The 22,640-nt window shown below is 31.6% G+C and overlaps 1 protein-coding gene across 1 annotated transcript; it reads right to left on the reverse strand.

Annotated features, from left to right (window-relative positions):
- Positions 1 to 2,997: 2,997 nt before the first annotated feature.
- Positions 2,998 to 21,385, reverse strand: LOC136271409 (shiftless antiviral inhibitor of ribosomal frameshifting protein homolog). The gene is made up of 7 exons (XM_066071414.1): positions 21,163 to 21,385; positions 20,619 to 20,911; positions 14,388 to 14,450; positions 13,504 to 13,615; positions 13,323 to 13,366; positions 13,022 to 13,159; positions 2,998 to 3,105 (listed from the first exon to the last, which is right to left on the reverse strand). Exons 2-7 carry the CDS (start codon positions 20,784 to 20,786, stop codon positions 3,040 to 3,042), a joined length of 591 nt encoding a protein of 196 aa, XP_065927486.1. The 5' UTR covers positions 20,787 to 20,911; positions 21,163 to 21,385; the 3' UTR covers positions 2,998 to 3,039.
- Between the last annotated feature and the right edge of the window lie 1,255 nt (positions 21,386 to 22,640).

The following is a 22,640-nucleotide window of genomic DNA, read 5'->3' on the forward strand; positions in this document are numbered from 1 at the left end:
ATATAAAGTCTTTATAATACATAAAAATCAGAAATATTTTATTATTGGAAGCATAAAAAAATAATCAAAATTTCTTCAAAATTTAAGAAAATTAGCGGACATGCGGGCTAAGCAATATCAATTTTAGTATAAATATTTATTCCAATTTAGTAGTATAAGCTGATAACCACTCTGATGGTCTATGATTTCATTAAAGATTAGAATCTTCAAATCTTAAACAAATGTCTACAGAACTACAAAGAGCTACACTTATTTTTATCATCCTGTACGTTGAGGAAAAAAGTTAGTGACTTTGACCTGACCTTTATGCGAAAACAAAAATGTCAAATTTGATTAAACTGATAGAATCATTAGGTTATATGATCCGTTTGACTGTGTCAAAATTTCATGAATTTCTTATTATAAGAAGTATGCTTGATAATGAAAAGACTCCTTCCTTAAGAAAGATCCATGTTAAACTTGTCATTCGATTCAAATGGATGGACTGTGATATTTAAACATCTTGAAATTGTATGTGTAGTGTTTAGACATCTATAGATCTTTCTTTTGACTTAATCTAAGTACACCATTTTAAATTTGTTAAAAAATCATCTATATCATTCATATGAATTTTATGACTGATTTCAAGATCCTAGTATCACATCTTTCCCCGGAAATATTAAGGAATAACATGATTTAGATATCAGGACAAGTCAAATACGTGTAGCTTATAGAAGTAAAAAATATATCTTAAACGTCACTGACTTAAAAAAAAATTAGAATCCCATGTATCAACATGGAGTTGAAATTGGGTCATACATGTACAGAAGTAAAGATTAGCAAAATAAACAGCAAAACTCATTTAGTGCGAACACGGATACAGCGACATCTTTGGTATAGCAAAAGTCCCCGGCTGAATTTTTAACAAATCTTTGCAAAATTTTATTGCAATAGCAAGAAAAGAATAAAAAACTCAGAAATTTTCCGAATAGCTTATAGTCTCGATAAAAACGCACCTAAAACGACAGTATACGACCTACTATACATTTTTTTTAAAAGCAAAGAAAGTCAGCCATCGGAATATTAATTTAAGAGCAAAAGTGAATACACAATTTATTAAAATTCGAGATAAATTGTTTCCAGAACAATAATAATATTCGGGTCACATTTAATTTTCAGCCTTATTTTCATGGCTGTACATGTAATTGAGGAGATAAGAGTGTAACGGTGTACACCCGATGTATGACTGCACACATACTTAAAGTTGTAATTTTGTAGACATAGCTCTCTACTTTTCATGGTCTGGTGACAATCTACAATATATTTACATTTTAATCTCACTAATAGATTTGGGGAGATGTACGCAGACTCCGGCTTGAAGCTGCAGACGATTCCCATTGACAGTCGATGCGCAGTTTGACCTAGAAACTGACCGGTTTCATAACGTCTTAGAATTTTTCTAACACGAACTGTCTAATTTATTCCCAAAATTCCAATTTGCGCAAGCGCAATTGAAGTTTCATCCTAACTTACTCAGCCTGCGGGCTGACTAACAAGTAAAACAAAAAATATGTAAAAAAAATTATAAGAATGAAACATATTTCTACATGCAAATTTACTCTAAATCTATTTAAAAAAATAAGCATAATATTAATTCTATAAAAATAAACTCTCCCACAGAAACGCAGTTACAATATCTAAATGTATATCAAATAACGGACCGCCTTCTGGCAGCTTGTAATAACACGAAAACAAAAATTCAACATTTTTTCTGATGCAGTTAATACAACGTGAGTATAAAGTAGAATGATCATCAAAAGAAAACAGTTCATAAGATGTCTCGAGTATTGCCCAATTCGGCAGTTCCATTCCCTCACTTGGCGCTAACACGCCCAGAACTGTCTTGTATTTGCCAACATTAACTGTTTCCTGCTTATTGTACTATAGTTATACACTAAAAGTTATTGCTATTCTTTTATATAATTTTTACTAACGAAAAGTCCACAAAACAAATGCAACTTCATTAAGTTTGAAAATGTTGATGCTGTTCAGTCTGCCTGCCAACCCTTTCTTTTAACTGTCAGAGCTGATTATTTGTCCTGCAAAATATACATCTGCTTTTGAAGACGCTAGCTCCTTTTTTTGCAACATATTTTTTGCAACATTTTAGTAGTGTTATGAACAAATCTTGAGGAAAAGTATTCTCGAATTCATTGCTAAAGTGGTTTTCTGATGAAACTTGAGTAAACGAAGCCTCGAAATTATCGCTCAATTGTTTTTTTGATGGATCGGAGTCTACTTAATCATCATTCAGCATAAAACAGTCAACTGAGGTACTGGAACTACCATGGAGAAGGCTTGGTACAATCACACGTCTCTTTCCGCTAGCTTGACTTGAGTGTCTGTCTCCCGTGGTACTTGGAATGTATTCTGAAATATTTGAAACACACATACATCATAAAGAGTGGATTAGTGACTTTTAGAACGAGCTCCTGATCGCTAAATAGTGAAAAAAACTCACTTCTTTTAAGGATGATCAGAGTTACACATCTACATATCTATCTGTATAACAGGAGCTAGTAGATATTTTGAAATAATTCAAGGAAAACTCTTACCTTCATTAATATCATTTACACTGACTGGGCCATGGTATTCCTTATATGTAGGCATGTGATCCAATTCAAAACCACTCTCTAGTCGTTTCACTATATTCTTCTGATGTTTTGTAATTTGACACCTCGGTTCAGATCCGGTGTCCCATTCTGAACTTTCAAATGAACTCCAGCCGTGAAAACTTCGGGTCCTTCGATATTTCCTACGTTCCGGTGGACGAATAGAAACAGCTAGAGCCATTGAATGACAGTTGTAGCATTCGCTTCTTGTAATATTGACTTGACCATATCCACTATATAAATAAAAAATAGCCATGATATTTAATTTCATTTAGTTTTATTTTTCATTTCCAAGCTAATTGATTGAACAATAATATTGAAATGGTATTTGACAACTTTAAAAATTATATTGCCTGAATTCGATTCCACAGTCACAGCGAAAAGTAGCTCATCCATATTCCTCATCCTCAGGGATCGGATCAAATATTCGGTGGCACCTGTCACATTTTGAAACCTGTTGACAAATGTTACACATTTCTTTAGTCCGATTTAAAGTTAGTATGCATAAATGGCATTTGAAAACATATATTATAATAATGTTTAAAAACTAGAGCAGAGCTCGTGGCAAAGCCACGAGTAGGTCTTCCGTTGTTGCTGCGAGTTGAAAATATATGTGATGTGGTGTCAAACGATTATAATTACTAAACTTTCAGTTCTGCTTTTGTTATAAAAACGTTTTGTGATTGAAAGCCTGTATATAAATCGTGTATTGGAAAAGAAAATAAGAAAATGTTTTAGGAAAACTATTTGTCGCACACAGTTTATGTAATCGTAACAAACATTATTTAAAAAATGAGATATTTAATGGCGAGTTAAATTTTCAGAGGGTAGCAAGCATTGTTGTAAACAGTATGTACTCATCGGTCATGTCAGGAATTGTGGTTTTTTTTTAAAAACCGAACCTGTTTACAAAACACGTAACCTTTTCTCTAAGATAATTTCTTTATTTAAATATTTCTTAATTTTTAAAAACAATGTACAATTTAGAATTGTTGCGTGCTGACAAATTTACAGACCCTGAAACGTACTACTATACCAAAAAAGCGTGCGACTTACGTGCAAGAAACGTTTCGTGTTAACCGTTTAGCGTTTCGTGTGAATCGTGAAGCGTTTCGTGTAAACCGTTTAGCGTTTCGGGCAAAGTGTGCAGAGTTTCGGACAAAGCGTGCGAGAACTATGTGAAACGTTCATCAGATTTCATTCGGAACTCTCTGACAATTTGTTTCAAAATGGCGCCCGTGTTTTACATTACATGTACTTTAAACTGTTTGTAATTGGCAAAACTCTTTTGTAGGTATTTACATGAAAAAAAATCTAGAGGAAATGATATACTTATCTTTTTACAAAATTGAATTTATTTTTAACAAACAAAAGAAAGGTATATATGTATTAAAAGACGACTAGTTACAGAGTACATGTATATATAACGTTTTTATACGATGTTTCAGTACTGGTCCAGTCGTTTTACCGGTAACGAATATTTGCCAGTATCGAATAATATTTAGAAAAATTACTAGTGGAAGACGAAGTTGAGGTTTTAAAAAATCCTAGCTAGGTAATTATAAAACAAAAATAAATATTCTATCAGTGCAAAGTTGTTTGCCACTTTGTATTTTGGAGAGGATTTATATAGGCTTTGCCTGTTGCCTAATCCATTTGATTACTCAATAAAATATGTTTAAATTAAGTTGTTTGCCATTTGCACGATTATTTACCGAATTGTTTACAAATTAAAAATGTGACCCAGATATGAGCTGCCGGAAGATCAAAGCAGAAAAAACGAAAGTGTGAAAACAATTAAACCTAACTATGAAAATAAGTTTGTTATTGATCCCTATTTAGTGGATAATAAGTAAATATAATTCATTTCAAAAGTTAATGCATCATATCAAATAATAATGGAGCTTTGAATGAAATTACGACTTCAAATAGAACCACGTGTAGTTTTCCTGGTTTCGGTTCATTGCGACAGAAGTATTATTTGGCTGCATATATTGATAGATATACGGGAAAAACAAAGGAAAATGGCAACTACTTATCATCAATTACTATTATAAAGTGTTTTTATGAAAATTCAATATTACAAAGTAACGCAAATGAAAACTGTTCAAGTCCAGTTTTAATTTGACGGGAAAACGGTATGATAAAAATAACGATCATATTATTTGTTTAAAAGACATATTCCCACAATTGTTTTTCATTCTTCATATATAAGTCCATTAACATGTACCTCTAGTAATTTTTGAAATTAATTCGCCTCAAAATATTCGGTCAGAGGTGATAAAGGGCGCTTAATTCGATACTGGGAAACGAATTCGAAACTAGGAAAATGGAGGGGGTGTTGAAATTACTTCCTTTATATTTTCGGAAGTTTGATACTACAGTTTAGAAGGACAAAGAAACGCGATTTAAACATAAAATAAAACCATTTGGAATTCCGATAATAATAGTTGCATGCACGACGAAACCGCATACTGATTCGTTACCGGTAAAATGACTGTACAATATTAAAATTCGCTATACATAAAAAATATTAAATACAATTAGCAAAACATGATTTCTGTTGGAACAAGCCTTTAGTTAATCAACTTTAACTTACACGAGCATGTTTTGATAAGCTTGTATTTTTTTATATTTATTTACATCGATAACTCTTACTAAGACCATTCGGCTTTGTATAAGCGGCACACATAACCTTGGATATCGGGTGAGACCTGCACCTGGCTGAACCTGTCAATCAAACTCTGTGTATTTGTTTTCATTGGATGGTCAAGCGTCTCTTTTTTTGTCAATAGCCAATGGAAAAATTAATGACTTCAAGGTTATCGGAATCAGTATTTGTTGAAGCACACAATTTAAATGATAGAAAATTTATTAATTATTTGAACAAAATTAAATGTAAACATAGAAAGAAAACATACTGATCATTTCTAGGAATTGCGGGAAGTAAGTCCTTTGGAATCCCGATTATAGATATTTTTACAAGTAATTATTTTAATTATTTAAACCACTGTTAACGGAAAACAAGAGGTCTTAGAAGTAATTAACGCACAGGAATTGGCCTACAATGTACACAGTTATGCAATTAATTATTATTGGAATCTTTACGTATGGTACTTAATTCAAATAGATCATGATAATCTATACACTATACGCCGTAATACATGTACATGTAAGGAGCGCCGGTAATATATACGAAGATTGAATCAAAAATTTAAATCATTTTTATTTCTTGTTCTTTTCAATACAATGTTATATTACTTTGGAAAAAAAAATCCGAAATAGTAATTACAACTTTCTTTTTTGTTTTAATCATTTGAATTTTTTCTGAGGTACATGAATATGTACAGAACATATTTATTTACGCGAATGATACGACATAGGAAAAAATTATCGGATGTTTGTATAACATCTAACGAATGTGACTAATTTAATTTTAAATATTTTTCCACAGTTTCAATGTAAATAACATCAGATTTATTTACTGTTTGTATTTTTACATCGTATTCTCTGAAACCAATTAAAATACTAATGTTAGAACAAATATCAAATCCCGCCGAATACTGAAAACCCGATTTCAGTTTGTATTCATACGGATTTTATTTTTGGTATTGACTATTGAGTTACGGTAACATTTTTTCTGGATGATTTTTTTTTATTTATTATTTTATGTAGTAAAAGCACCATTCCAATTGTTACTCAATTAACATAACAATTGATGACCCAGGGCTATATATGTTCTGAACTGTGTGCGCTGAAGCGACACAAGATTCTCGGTCGCACGTGGCGATTGAATTAACACAGACTGACCGAATAAACAAACGGGTGGGAAAGTGAAACAAAATGTTACACATAGGAAGAAGCCACCAAAAATGATTTTCGACAGATCTTGATGTCGTTTCGCCAATCAAAAAAACAAAAATACAGCGCGAGCTCCTGTCAGCGGGGCGGGAGGAGGAGGAGGGGGGCGGGGGGGGGAAGCAATGAGTTTGCTTCCACAATGAAACGAACATGTAGAAAAACTACAGAAGTGGTTAATATGGGCATACTCTAAAACCTGGCCTGGCCTGGCTTGGCCCCATTGGCCTGGCCTGGCCTCAAAGTTGGCCTGGCCTCACTTTTGGCCTCAAAATTGGCCTGGCCCCAAATTTTGGCCTGGCCTCAAAAATTGGCCTGGCCTCAAATTTGACCTCTACAAAAATTTTTGGCCTCAAATTTATTTTTATATTTTCTTTACATATTTGACGTTTTTATTGATGTTTTATTGATTTATTTTCAATGCACATTTAACATCACTTTTGGTGCCTATAGTGTCTTAAAGTGATAATGTATCAAAAATAATAGTTACAATTGAAAATATAGTACTAACAATGTATATCTATGACTAAAAGTATGTTGAGTAATCAATTCTAACAGATTTTTTTTCGGTATGATTTAAATTCTTAAGAACTTAAGAATGTGATTTTGCCCTGCAATTGTATAACGATGGCATGTTTTTGCAATGTATTTAGATCAAACTGCTCTCAGGATTAGACACTATGCAACTCTTCTTTTACCAACGACTTGTTTGAGAAAAAAGTAATGGAAGAGGCCAATATTTGTTTATTCTATCAAAAATCACAAAATGTTCTGCTTTGTTCAAATTCCGATGATGACAATTCCCCATAGGAGAACAATTATTTCCTAAGTATACAAGCAACACATACAGGAAACTCTACTCTATAATCAGGAGGTGATGAATTAATGAACATCACCGGGTCAAGCTATCGAGGGATGCAATGTTGCAGTCGTTCACAAATGCCATTAATTAAATTAGACATGTGAAATGTTAAACGGCAGGATAGGCAATGAATCTGACCCAAATGTAGCAGATTAAGGACAGAAAAGGTTGATATTAAATTTCTGCTGGGGAGGGAAATTTGGGCTTGATTGGTGTTGACAGGTAATATAAACAAACAGCAGATTTTAAAGTGCATTACACAGTGATAACAATTTAATGCTATGTACCAGTTTACAAATGTTTTGGATATCAATCAGGTCAGTCTCTTAAAATGATGTTTAAATTTTAAATGGGAGATGGGAGTGACAACTTAATTGCTTTAGTATTGGGAAAATCTATTTCTTATAGTAGGAGCAGTGCTGTGCATGCATGTCATAGGTATTTTTTGTGTGATTAGACATGGATTAAAGTAATTCAACTTGAAAAATCGGTCATCTTGTCATATATATATTTTCATATGATTATTCCTTAAGAATATTCAATTCTGAAAGAAATCAATAAAAATTCAATTTTAGTCTAAGAAAATGAGAAAAAAAAGAAATTTCAAAATTTGAGGCCAAAAATTTTTGAAGAGGCCAATTTAGAGGCCAGGCCAATTTTTGAGGCCAGGCCAAAATTTGGGGCCAGGCCAATTTTGAGGCCAAAAATGAGGCCAGGCCAACTTTGAGGCCAGGCCAGGCCAATGGGGCCAAGCCAGGCCAGGCCAGGTTTTAGAGTATGCCGTTAATATGTGACAGATAGAATCTAATCTAAAGTTGCTTAAAACTCATGTGAATATTCTTTTTAAATAATCATCGAATGCCTCAACTCAGGACATTCTTTTATCGTGCTAGCGCCTACCGCAAACATGTAACATGGAACTTTGATTATAATTTGATTTGATTTTTAAACTACCTTGTACGCTGTCGTATACATCAATGCTTAATCAACTGTACAAGTAAAATAAATCTATCTTTTCACCTTAAACCAATGTAATAGTTGAAAACATAACGAAATATAGTTGTGTCCGTGCAAAATATGAAACATGAACGCGTGATAAGGTACATGCAGAAGATCACGAACCGACCGCGGATCACTTGTCCACTCGCGCCGGATCTCCTCAGCCATGTGCGATGGGTGATCATCATTTAAATGTTTAATATTTAGGTGTTGTTGTTGTTGTTGTTGATTTAAAGCATTATTAGTACAGTTTATAAAATATTTTACATTAACAAACCAACCATTAATTTGTGTCTGACGATGTTTCCGATTTGGAGTAATATCGTTCATTAATATTCATTTACACTCAAATTTAATTAAATAAATACAAAATGGACAAACTTTGGTAACATAAAATTAAAACAGTTTTTGTATTTACGGCTATATAAACTCAAACACGTTCATGTGCATGGAAGTGTGCGTCTCGGTGTGCGAATCTTGTGTATTAAATAACCGCTATGTAGTGCAGCCGTGGCTGAGATCCTCGGCCGTGGGCGAACGATAGATTACGTAAAGGTACAACGCACAGACTCGCACAGCTCAGAACCCAGGAAGCTTTGAAAAGATTGCAGTATAATGACCTTACTCTATCAAATAGAAGTTCTTTATTTTAAACTTAAAACCCGCAATTGATCTATGTTTATTATTGCTTTAGATTGAAAATGACATTCCTTTATTAATTAACTGAACGATTTTTTAATTGAAACCCAATCGTTTAATCCATAAAAAAATATGTGTAATCAAAACGAAAACAATTCTTGAGTTTGCGGATAAATAAACTCTTTTATGAGAGACGCAACTCTCGTGTATTAGATAACCGCTGACCGCTAGGTAGTCCAGCCGCGACAATGCTGACCGATATTCTCGGCCGCGGGCGAAGGAGAGCTTACGTAATGGCACACACACACAGCTCTGATTCAAGGTAGATTTTATAAATGCATGGAGTTAATGACTAAAATGTAATGCATAGATTTTCTTTAATTCCATATTTTGTGGTTTACTAGAAAAGAAAAACAATGATTTGTTTTCCAAATACCGTTTTTAAGGATTGTGCATTATAAGAACTTAAGAACAACAATGACTTAAACTCCTAAAATAAAGCACGTATTCTAAAAAAAAGAATTCTTATGAATTAATGCCGTTTGTATAAACCAGCATACTTTCGGCGGTAACTTTATGCCAGTTGTACGCGCAAAGACTTTCGTTAACTTGTCAAATGAAAACATGTACATGTTAACATGTAAAGCTTTTTACACTCATATTACACAAATCTCATACAAAATAACATTGTAACGACCTTTATGAGATCCCAACAAACAACTTTTCCAGCGACAGCCATATCGAAATCCTAACCGTTTTTGAGTTATTAAGCAAACACTTTTAGGAGCCATTGGCCCTTAATTTCAGGGGCCAGCCCTTTTTTATTGGTGTCAAATGAAAGCCCTTGATATTTTGCACAACTTTTATTCTACATGTCTTAACAAAATATTTTTCGTTTAAAAGATATAAAGGAAAACATGTCTAAATTTTTGCACTTTTTTGAATCCTGTTTTTTGACCCCCTACCCTCTCCTAAATAAAAAAACGTAATCTAAAAACAAAAACAGATGTGCACAACTACAATGTGTCTGTTATTCAAATTCGTTGGATTCCCATTCCCTGCTATCATAGTCTCGGAGCCTTTGTCTGGAAACAAAAGGCCCTAAAAAAAATTAAAAGGGGAATAACTCTTTAACGGAAAGGGAATTATAAATTTTATGAATTGCTTAAGATAGTGTTTTGTAAAGTACATTAGCCCTGAAAATTTGAGCAAAAACCGTTCAGAAATGAGGAAGATATGAAGCCTCAAAGTTCGCGTCTAGGAAACAAAAAAGAAAAAGAAAAATAAGACTAGAGCAAAGCTCGTTGCAAAGCAACGAGTGGGTCTTCCGTAAATGTCAGAAGTAAAGCTGGAAGTTTCTGTAAGAAGCAGAGCTCAGAAACCAATAACAAGAGTAAGTAAAATAAAAAGATAAAAAAATCGAATAATTCCTGGTACGACTTAACAAAATCCGAATGATTTAAAGTACGAATTAACAAAAACCTTTTTGATTTCAAGAACGACTTAACAAAAAAAATCCGAATGTGTTTAAGTACGACTTAACAATTATTTTTGGTACGAGTTAACTTTACGATAAACATTATGCTATTTTTTAAACCAAGGACGCGGAATCAAAATTTCCGGAAAAATCAATTTTTAAACCCCGATATCTCTGTAATGCATCGTCCGATTTTCAAACAGATTCCAGTGTTAGATTCAGATTATTAAGCTCTACAAAATACATACATTTTTTTCATTTGATCAAAAAATTTAATTTTTCGAAAAATTTGAATCACTTCCGGTTTCCACCGGAAGTGACAGATTTTCATTTCTCGGCCTAATTACATAAGTAAAATGACAAATGTAAAATCGTTAAAAATTTCAAGCCCGTATCTTCAAGCATTTTTGAGAAAAGTCCCGGACAAAATGACTTTTATAAAATTTTATAAATGACGTAACGTCAAAATGGAAGTGACGTTGTCTTTAAAACTTTATCATCTTTGAGGGACGCCAACGTGCTAATATCTCTGAAAGTTTCATTGAAATCAGTTTAAAACTTTTTGAGTTATGAGGCAAAAAAGGAGTCAGAAAAAAAAGAAAAAGTATAATAATAATAAAAAGAAACCGAAGAAAAACAAAAGGGTCTTCCGTTGGAAAACGGAAGACCCTAAAAAATCTTAACCCGCACAATAATAGAAAGGTCTTCCGTTGGAAACGGAAGACCTTAATAAGTAATTCTTAGCTGTGGATAATGTATAATGTATAATGATCTGCCATATCAGCTACACAAACACGCTTAACTGGACGATCATTTTAACCAAGTGTAACAATTATAATGTAATTAAAACAGTTAAAATACTTCTAGTGTTAAACAAACTAAGACATAAAGAAAGTCTATGGTGTGTTACATGTACAACACACTTTGAAAATTATGCACTTTGAAAAAAAAATTCAAAGTGCGTTAATTTTGTGACCAAATCAACGCACTTTGATGAAAAAAATATGTTTTGCCTTCACTTGGTATGTTTTTTTAATTATAGAAACCGCGCGGTAGTATTGTTTTATCTCATTTTATATAAATGAATATACATAAGCTATTCATAGTTGTCACATGATAATGCATTAATGAGGCAGCAATGTACTATCCGATTTATTGCACTGACATCTATCTAAAAAGATAGTACTCAGTTTTTGATCTTATTCAAAACATTAATTTTATTTCACGAATTTGAATATAAGCCAACATAAGACGATAAATTGCCCTTATGCTTCCCTAACATCCCCGCGATAGGGATTTTAACTTTTAAAATATGTATTCCATTATTTTCTATTAAACTTAATCAAGCCGGGTGGCCTGAAGAAGACGTATCAAATAGCTTCTATTTCTTTTATTTGAAATTTTTTAGGATGCAATTTACATGCATAATTCATCTATAAGGGATTATTAATATCATTTTTTAAAAAATATTTGAATGAAAGTGGGTTACTTTTCATGCAGAAATTTTATGAACCAGAAGAAATTTGAGTTGTTTGAAATAGAAACGGTATTGTTTCACGTGATGATTCTAATTACTATTTAAAAATATACATGATGATTTTAATTACTATTTGAATATACCTTTTAGAATACATACACACAATGTAATGGTTCTTTAATGTTATTCAGAAATAAATATTGCTGAATGAAGATTTGATTACCTCATTAAATGATAAATTTACAATGCTGAATGTGCATAATTGGCCTTTAGCAAAAAAGTAGGGGCATTGTATTAATTATTTCATCCTTTCCTACATGTGTCTTATTTGTCCAAAAGTTATTATATGGATATCATCAGTGGATTTTTTTTTATTCTGAGTAAATGTCATGTCATGTAAATGTCATCCTTAAAAATTTACTCAAAAAATCGTTTAAAAAAGAAATGCTAAGTGGTTTAGAAGCATCGATAAGTTTTTAATTGATAAACATTCATTTATCATTTCGAAAGTCGTTAGTTTTTTGTCAAATGCAGCCTTTATTTTTTCTTTAATACTTTTTCCTACATGTGTCTTATTTGTCCAAAAGTTATTATATGGATATTATCAGTGGATTTTTTTATTCTGAGTAAATGTCATGTCATGTAAATGTCATCTTTAAAAATTTACTCAAAAAAATTGTTTAACAAAGAAATGCTAAGTGGTTTAGAAGCATCGACAAGTTTTTAATTGATAAACATTCATTTATCATTTCGAAAGTCGTTGGTTTTTTGTCAAATGCAGCCTTTATTTTTTCTTTAATACTTTTTTAAAATGATCACAAACTATCATCGTATGAATAAAAAGTGTAATAATAGGAAAAGGTGCGTAATCTTTTTTAAGTCTTTATCGCCATCAATTTTATTTTCGTTGATTAGACAACCGCTTCTATCAAGTTATAAAAATACTTTTAGGATTATTTTTGTTTTATTTCGAATTAAACACGTTTGTGTTTTTAAAAATAATACATTTATACTAAACATTTTTGCTACGTTAGTCTGATTATCTAGCCAGATTTTACCGGTTTGTGTCTAGGGACCCTTCTCCACCATACGTTATCACATGCATCACAAGCAAACTGGCGTTTTTGGTTAGGAATGTTGTCTCTCTCAGCGTTAAGACGGAGTTCAACATTTCTTTGCAGTCCAATGATATCTCTCTGAAAGTTATAATGGACACAGTGATCTATATCCTTGATTTTCATCTTTTCAGGATGATACATTTGCAAATATTTATTTTTGGCGTGATTAGTTATACATGTATGAATAAATCAATAAGTCACTTAAACTTAAAAGTGATGTGAATAGAATAGATCAACTTACTTCCGATTTTCCACATAATAACAAGTTCACAACGTGCGGCTCACCTGAAGAATATAGATTTGCAAAATCTGATTAATTTGAAAGAGACAATGAAAGAAAAAAAACCACTAACGGCGATTCTGAGCATAATATGCTTAGTATGATTCATATCTCATGACATCATAAATTAAAAATAACTCACTTTTTAGTACAAAATTGACTGCTTCTTTTTGGTTCCAGCCATGAGTTTCAAGGAGATGCATAATTTCCTGTTTGTTGAATTGTCCGTGGAAAAGTTCGCGAACACGGGTTACCTGTCAAATTAAAACAATAAAAAGATGTTTTACATTGGCTTCATTAGCATCTTCATATAACGAACAAACAAACATGATGTATGTTATATTCAAAATGCAAACATATAAAACTGAGAATTTAAGATTTCATAAATAAAGACAGGAACATATTTCCATGGTATATTCTAAAGGCATCGCCCCCTTCATGATCAAGAATATGATAGTTCCGACCCAAATGTTTCGTTAATATTAAATTAAATACATTAGGTCAGGAATTAGACAATGGTCCTGAAATGCCATTGCTTAAAATATTAGTTTTTTACGAAAGAAATAGTTTGATTTTACATGTACATCATCAACCTAACTAAAGGAAAGGAATTTTAAGCCCCCAGATTTTTAAGTAACTTTTTTTGTCTGAAATGATATGCAGTTACCATGTTCTCCGATGTATGCAAATATGTAACACCAATGTTGTGTGACCTACATGATAAAAAGTAGCTAGTGTCCAATAGTAACAATTATCCTGCCTAAACAATCAGCATTGCTTCTTCCTGGCAGAAGAACCTTTAAATCTTTCCGAACAACCTTTTTCGTATATATTTAACTTCTAAATAGGAAAGGAGGAAGACTAAAATACTTTTGAGAAAGCACACATCACCAAACACACTCTGCCGTAAGGATGTTTGGGAATTTATTTGCTTTGTCATACAATGTACCCGGGTTTAATTTTTTATCTGAAGTATTACATGTAACCTACTGGTATGTGTGATAAATATTGATGACTGTTTCTTACCAATCGCATTTTCTTCTCCTCGTCTATACTCAATATTTCTTTTGTTTCAGGCACACTTGTTTTCTAGAATTGAAACATATCAGTAAATGATTTATTACCTTGAATGCATTTAAATTATTGAAAGCAAAATGAATTTGAATGGGTTGTCTATTTTTAAACTTTGGGGGTTTTTTAGAGAAGTTTTTTTAGGGAAGTTTATTTTTTTTTTTTGGGGGGGGGGGTGTTTTGTTTTGTTTTAATTTGTTTTTGTTACAAAGAAAACAAAACGAGACCAACTTTAAAACATAAACACACCGTAGGGTATGATTACAATCTCAGATAATAGAACATATATTTTTTAAGTATAATAATAATCCCCACGCGTCATCTCTCCAGTTGCAATCAATTCTCAGAAAATGTTTGCCTCATAAAAAAAATTAATAGTCCGTGAATATTTATTTTTCTTTTCATAGCTAAATTGAAACAATAACTTAATTCATGTATATTGTCTTCTTATATTGTCTGTATCAATAAAAGAAATCACTCATCGTTACGGAGGTATACACCTGACCCATAATCAAATTCTATTTAAGATAAGTATTGTAACAAATATTTATACTGATATCCTTTTGCAGAATGTTATACACGAAAATAACATTTTTATTCAATTCGATTTCACATTTGTTTTTCCAGACACCATGAAATACCTGCATTTTTATAATACGTTTTACAATTCCATATTACATTTTATCAAAATATTACTAAACCCTGGATGATTATACGTTTTTAAAAATGTTATTAACTATTATACATGTATCTCTTAACCCTCGGTAATCGTACTTTACACCTCACAGAGGTACTATTGTAAAGTCGGCATAAAAATGAATTTGAAATATATTTTGAACTTTCGTGTGTTTAAGTTCTTGTCTGTCCTTTTCTGAATAACATTTTTACAATTTAACTTTTGATTATTCATTTATTTCATAATAAAAACTTTTTTTTTCTTTGGAATTTTGCAAAAAGTGGGAAATATATATTAAGAATACCATTACTACGATACTCGTATTTTACTTTTATTTGCAGTGTTGTCTAATAGATGCTAAAAATTATGCCGTTCATATTGTTAAATAATTTAATTTCTTATTGAAATGCTTGTGTAATTTAAGAATAAAGATTCTTTAATCATCATTTGATCCTTTTTCCTTACCACACTATTTTAATACCAGCGTATTTTAAATATGTGTAACGTCATATGTTATATACCACGTGCTGGTCAAATTTTTAACAACAGTTAATCAACTAAAGCAGAGCTCGTTGAAAAGCAACGAGTAGGTCTTCTGTTGTTGCTACAAGTTGAAAATATATATGATTTGGTGTCAAACGATTTTAATGACTAAACTTTTAGATCTGCTTTCGTTAAAAAAAAAACGTGCTGTGATTAAAAGCTTGTATAAAAAAAGTGTTTTGAAAAAGACAAGAAGAAAATGTTTTAGGAAAATTATTTGTCGAACACAGTTTGTGTAATTGTTTCAAAAAATTCTTTAAACAATGAGATGTTTATTGGCGAGTTAAATTTTCAAAAGAGTAGCAAGCATTGTTATATACGGCATGTACTCTTGATTCATGTCAGAAATGTTATTTAAAAAAAACGAACCCGCATAAAAAAAACACCTAACCTTTTCTCTAAGATAACCTCTTTATATAAAATTTTCTAAATTTTTTTAAGACTATGTGCAAGTTTGGAAATTGTTGCGTGTCAAAATTTGGTAATAAATCAAACTTTATGGCATCTCTGAACTTTTCAACAGGTTCGTATGTCGTCTGATATTATTTAATGATAGGAGTTGACTTGGACATTTAAAATGATAATCAGCTATCTAAGATCAGCGAGAGAATTTATGCAAAATTTATCATCTAAAAATTATTCTGTCCATTACTATAGAAGTTTAGCGTGTTTAACAGGTTAATTTATTAGCCACATTCTCAGTTTACGATCTCACACTTTTAATTTGAAGATGATTGACTTCGAATAATAGTCTTATTGTTTAACAATTGACCACTGTAGTGAAACCACTATTCTACTGTTACTCAATTACGTAACAATTGATGACCTGGGGCTAGATATGTTCTGAGCTGTGTGCACTGAAGCGGCACAAGATTTTCAGTCGGACGTGGCGAATGAATTAACACAGACTGACCGAATATACAAACGGGTGGGAAAGTGAAACACGTTAAGGCGAAAATGTTACCCATAAGAAAAAGTCACCATAAATGATTTCCAGCCCGAGCACTTGGCAGCGAGGGGGGAGGGGGGGGGGGGGCAACAATGAGTTGTAGAAAAACTATAGTAGTGATTAATATGTGACCGATAGAATCTAATCTAAAAATGTTTTTTTAAATCTCATATGAATATTCTTTAAAATCATCATCGAATGCCTCAATCCAGGACATTCTTTTATCGTGCCAGCACCTACCGCAAACATGTAACATGGAACTTTAATTATAATTTTATTTGATTTTTAAACTACCTTGTACGCTCTCATATAAATTAATGCTTAATCAACTGTGCAAGTAAAATAAATTTATCTTTTCATCTTAAACCAATATAATAGTTGAAAACATAATAAAATATAGTTGTGTCCGTACAAAATATGAAACATGCACGCGTGATAAGGTACATATTGAAGAACACGAACCTACCGCAGATCACGTGTCCACTCGCGCCGAATCTCCTCGCCATGTGCAAGTGATGATCATCATTAAAATTTTTAATATTTGTGTTTTTGTTTTTGTTTTTTGTTTATTGTGTTGTTGTTTTATTTTGTTTTTTGTTTTTGTTTTTGGTTGATTAAAAAAATCATTACAGTTTTTAAAATATTTTAGACTTACAAACCAACCATTAATTTATGCCTGACGATGTTTCCGGTTTTGGAGTAAGATCGCTTTTATTAATTTTCAGAACAGCTTTTTAAATAAACTCAAATATTTCATTAAATAAATACAGGATGTACAAACTTTCATAACATAAAATTAAAAGAGTTCTTGTATTTACGGCTATATAAACTCTAACACGTTCATATACGTGTAAGTGTGCGTATGCAGATCTTAAGTATTAGATAACCGCTTAACACTAGGTAGTGAAGCCGTGGCTGATCTCCTTTGCCGTGGGCGAAGGATAGATTACATTACGGTAAAGGTACAATGAACACACACACACACACGCACATCTCCGAACCCAGGAGGATTTGAGAAGTTTGCAGTATAATGACTAAATATATCAATATATATATATATATATATATATATATATATATATATATATATATATATATATATATATATATATATATATATATATATAAAACTCACAATTGATATATGTCTGATATTGCTTTAAATTGAGAATTACATTGCTTTTATTAATTAACTGAACGATTTCTTAATTCACACAATATCGTTTAATCCATGTAATGGTACACACACAGCTCTGATTCAAGGTAGATTTTAAATGCATGCAGTTAATAACTAAAATGTAATGCATAGATCTTTTTAAATCCGTATTTTGTGTTTTACTAGAAATGAAAAAGAATGTTTTGTTTGCTGATTCCCGTTTTTAAGGATTGTGCACTATGAGAACTTAACAACGATGACTTAAACTTCTAACAAAAAACATGTATTCTGAAAAAGACTTTCGTTACCTTGCCAAATGAAAACAGGTACATGTTAACATGTAAAGATTTTTTCACTCATATTACACAAATCACTAACAAAATAACAATGTAACGACCTTTCTGAGATCCCAAAAAACAACTTTTCCAGCGACAGCCATATCGAAATCCGAATCATTTTTTAGTTATTAAGCAAAATCTTTTAGGGGCTATTGGCCCTTAAATGAAGGGGCCAGCCCTTTTTTATGTCAGATGGTGTCAAATGAAAGACATCGATACTTTGCACAACTTTTATTCTACATGTCTTAACAAAATATTTTTCGTTTAAAAGATACAAAGGAAAATATGTCTAAATTTTCGCACTCTTTGGAATCCTGTTTTTTTTTACCCCCTACCTTTTCCTAAATAAAAAACGTAATCCAATAAACAAAAACCGATATGCACAACTACAATGTCTCTGCTATTCAATTTTGTTGGATTCCCATTCTCTGATATCATAGTCTCGGAGCCTTTATCTGGAAACCCTAAACATTTTAAATAAGGGGAATAACTCGTTTTTTGTAACGGAACAGGACTTCCAAAATTTATGAATTTATTAAGATAGTGTTGTGCGAAGTCTATTAGCCCTGAAAATTTGAGCAAAATCCATTCAGATATGAGTACGATAAGAAGCCTAAAAGTTCGCGTCTAGTAAGAAAAAAAATAACAAAACCAAAGCAACGAGTGGGTCTTCCGTGAATGTCGAGAGTAAAGCAAGATGTTCCTGTAAGAAGCAGATATCTTAAACCAATAATAAGGGTAACTTAAACCAAAAAAAAATAAAGATCGAATAATTCTGAGTACTAATTAACAAAAACCTTTACGATTTCAAGAACGACTTAACAAAAAAAACGTGTCAAAGTAAGACTTATTCGAATAATTTGTAATACGAGCTCATTTCACTTTGAACTTTACACTATTTTTTAAACCTAGAACGTGGAATCAAAATATCCGGAAAAATCGATTTTCAATCCCGAATATCTCTGTAATGCATCGTCCGATTTCAAAACAGATTTCAGATAATAATTCACCATAGCAAATTCTATAACGCTGTAGTATTGCCTTTCTTTGTTTTAAAAAAATGAAAATTTACAAAAATTGGACCTACTTTCGGTTTTGGGCAATATTGATGAATACAATTTTTAAACCCCCCAGTTCACCAAAAATTGATTTTAAAAAATTCCAAAGCGATATTTTTTAAGTTTATGGAGATTTCCTCCAGACAAAATCACTTTTTTAAAATTAAAAATGGCCGTCAAATTTGAACAGAAGTGACTTAAATGCTGAAACTTTAACATCGTTGAGGCACGGTAACATTACAAAAGCTCTGAAAATGTCATTTTAAGATGAAAACTTTTTGAGATATAAAGCCGAGCGGGAGTCAGAAAGAAGGAAATATAAAATAATAAGAAAAAGAAACCGAAGAAAAACAAGAGGGTCTTCCATTGGAAACGGAAGACCCTAATAATCTTAACCAACAAAATAATAGTAAGGTCTTCCGTTGGAATGTTGGAACGGAAGACCTTAATAAAACAATAATCAGAGTCCAGCATCGTGTTAAAGCTAGTTAAAAAAATGTTTTCGGCTAAAACATAAAGAGGGAAGGTATAAAATTATTATGTATCAGCCTTACATGATAATACACAAACAAGCCTATAGTCTATATATATACCCCCCCCCCCCCACACACACTAAGAACTCGACAGTAGAATTAAGTATTTTTTTTACATATAAGAAAGAAAATGATAATATTAATCACATATTAAAATTTGAAGAAAATCGCTATCGTAGTACTTTTATATTCTGCTTCGCAGTGCGGAAAATGACAATTTCATATATATTCCTATTCTAAATGTACCTGTATTTTGAGATGGTCCTTAAAAAGAACCAGATGGTAGATTTTTTTTTAAAACTTAGCAAATAAACAAGAATTTGTGTAAATATGGTTAAAAAGTAAAGCGAAAAAAAACCGCATCGTACTCATAAAAAATATGATTATCAAACTTTTAAAACATCATATGAATTATAGCATTCATTTAAATGATGTTTTTGAGTGCATGCAAAACACCACATCATTTTTACGCATATTTAGATTTTTGATAAAATAAAACATGTCTAAAATTTGAACACAGAAGATAATACTGAAATGCATTTCTTTAGCATAACATTAATATTTACATGTATTTTTCTGTAATTCTTTTTAAACATCATCTTTAGGTACAATAAAATTTCAAAACAAATGCATTGAGTCGGGAAATGGGCAAAAAAAGAAATGTTTTTAACACTATACATACATTTATTATACGCTAGAATTTAAGATACGGTATGCCACCTTTTAAAATTTTAGGTCCTTCCTCGACTTATTGTTTATACTTTGGGTTATAACGCATACTTTTTTATTCAGAATTGCAGAACTATTTTAGAAATGGTTGTCAGAGACAATTCTGTTTACAGAAAAGAGTAACGCTCTAATTTTCTTGCACGTCGATATAATTTTGTCAGTTCGAAGAGAGCAAATAAACAATTTATTCCAGAAATATTTTACCTTTGAGATGCCTAAATACACAGTTTTAAAATCTACGATGAAATAGTCGATGTTCAGTCCGATGAGTTTTTCTTTGTCACTTGTAACCATTGATATTAGTTTTCTTTTGTATTCTTGTTTTATAGAGATAACAACATAAACACTTGTTGCTTGGTATATTCCGCTCATTATAATATCGTCTTCGGTACATTTTAGGATTACAGCAACAGTTTCTTTAATTTTTTTAATATCATCTGTGGTATAATCGGAAACGTTGCCTCCAACATGGAACTTGACATTTTTGTATCCATTTTCTATAAAAAGATATATATATATTTCAATATGCTTGTGGTCACAAGATTGTATATCGCTGATGAACGAATACTTTGTAGATAAACGCTGGAAATTTGCAGGTAAAGAGTATTTAGAAAGCAAATGCGTTTCGATTGAATTATTAGAAACTTCAAAAAGACAGATAGCAAGTAAACGTTATCTGACTGTTGTGAAAAATTACGAATTAACGCTTTACAGTTGGTAATATCTACTGGATTTTCATAAAGATTACCTGTTGGCGCTTCGTAAAAACACAATGCTTTTTGTGTTTTTGCATATTCAACGCATTGTGTATAAAGTTCTTCACAGTGTGTTGTTTTCAATAAGTATTGGACAAATATCACATTTTCGTAAGTAAACAATTCTTCGTCCCTTAGAACTCTGAAGCAATCTCTTGCAAAGGTTGCTTGATCTAATTTCCTCAAAGATTTCCAATTTTCAACTTTGTTAGAATCTAAAATAGCAAAATGCATTCTTTTATATTTATTCTGTTTCAACCAAATATCAACAAATATTATACAATAAACATATGAAATAACACTATCGTACTGTAAATAAGATCTTGCAGTCGTATCATTTGATCTTTAGGGAAATGTTCTGCTAGTTCATCAAAGAGGTTGGCAAACATTACTTTGGATCCTCGGTCGCCTAATACTTTGCTCAGGCTACCTATATATAGTAAAATACATTACAGTATTACATTAGGTTCAGTGTATTTTTGATTGCCTTATCCAAATGACGAAACTCACCTAAAGTAAGATAGTTCATCCTCCAAACCTAAAAACACGCGTCCGGCTTGATGCATTGTAGTGTTGTGCTTTGTTATTATTGTAAATTAATACTTTTAGGTTTTATCGATGCAATCATTATCACTGACAAATGGCAAAGGGTATTATATACTACTACGGTTACCCAAAAAGTTTATGGACTCATATGCAATTCCACTATAAATAACAACGTCATTGTCAGGATAATAATATATTATTTTAACATTGGTTTTACTTAAGTATAGGCTTTTAAAAATAGAGCAATGTATCTTCTTACGTTATAGTAATAATTAAATAAACATTGCCTATACAGGCTGCACAGTCCAGTCTGATGTTGAGTTATAACAATGTTTTTATAACTTCGTAGTGCTTTGTTTACCTAAGAGTAATGTGCCGAAATCACCGTCTGGTCATAGAAGTACAGTCGCACACTTCACCAGAAAATCACTTGAAGATAAATGATCTTACAATAGTTCGATGTTTTTCTGTTTCCTCTATTATTTGTTTCGTTCCTATTGGTGTTTTACTCAAGTCGACACAGAATATTTGCTGGTGTGGTGTCACATGCAGTCAGCCGACGTCACTTTTTGTGGTTTTTAAAGACAAGTTCTTGCCTAAATATATTTTTCAAATCAAATACTTCGCTCATTTAAAAACAGCTTAAATGAAGTTTGGATATGACTACACAGTACTAACTTCTTCACAACTGAAGATTATGATGTTTTGGCATGTTTTATAAAAAGTGTAAATATACATATCTAAAACCTGACTTACAATCTTTCGACAATTTTTACACTGGCCCCTTGCGTCCTTTTTGCGACCTATTCATACAGTACATTTTTAGTTTAATTTTTTGGAAAATATTCAAAACTACTGTAGAGATTTTATTAAAATTTATGACAAACGTCTAGGTATACAGTATGTATACAGGTGAATCTTGATA

This window comes from Magallana gigas, chromosome 9 (genome assembly GCF_963853765.1).
Source record: "Magallana gigas chromosome 9, xbMagGiga1.1, whole genome shotgun sequence".
NCBI classification, from domain to species: Eukaryota; Metazoa; Mollusca; class Bivalvia; order Ostreida; family Ostreidae; genus Magallana; species Magallana gigas.

Excerpts from the sequence above, each read along its gene's own strand:
- LOC136271409 (XM_066071414.1), bottom strand. The coding sequence starts at position 20,786 with ATGAGCGGAATATACCAAGCAACAAGTGTTTATGTTGTTATCTCTATA. Across the intron at positions 14,451-20,618 it reads TGTATTTAGGCATCTCAAAG|AAAACAAGTGTGCCTGAAAC; the intron begins GTAAAATATTTC and ends TTTCAATTCTAG. Across the intron at positions 3,106-13,021 it reads GGGTCCCTAGACACAAACCG|GTTTCAAAATGTGACAGGTG; the intron begins GTAAAATCTGGC and ends ATTTGTCAACAG.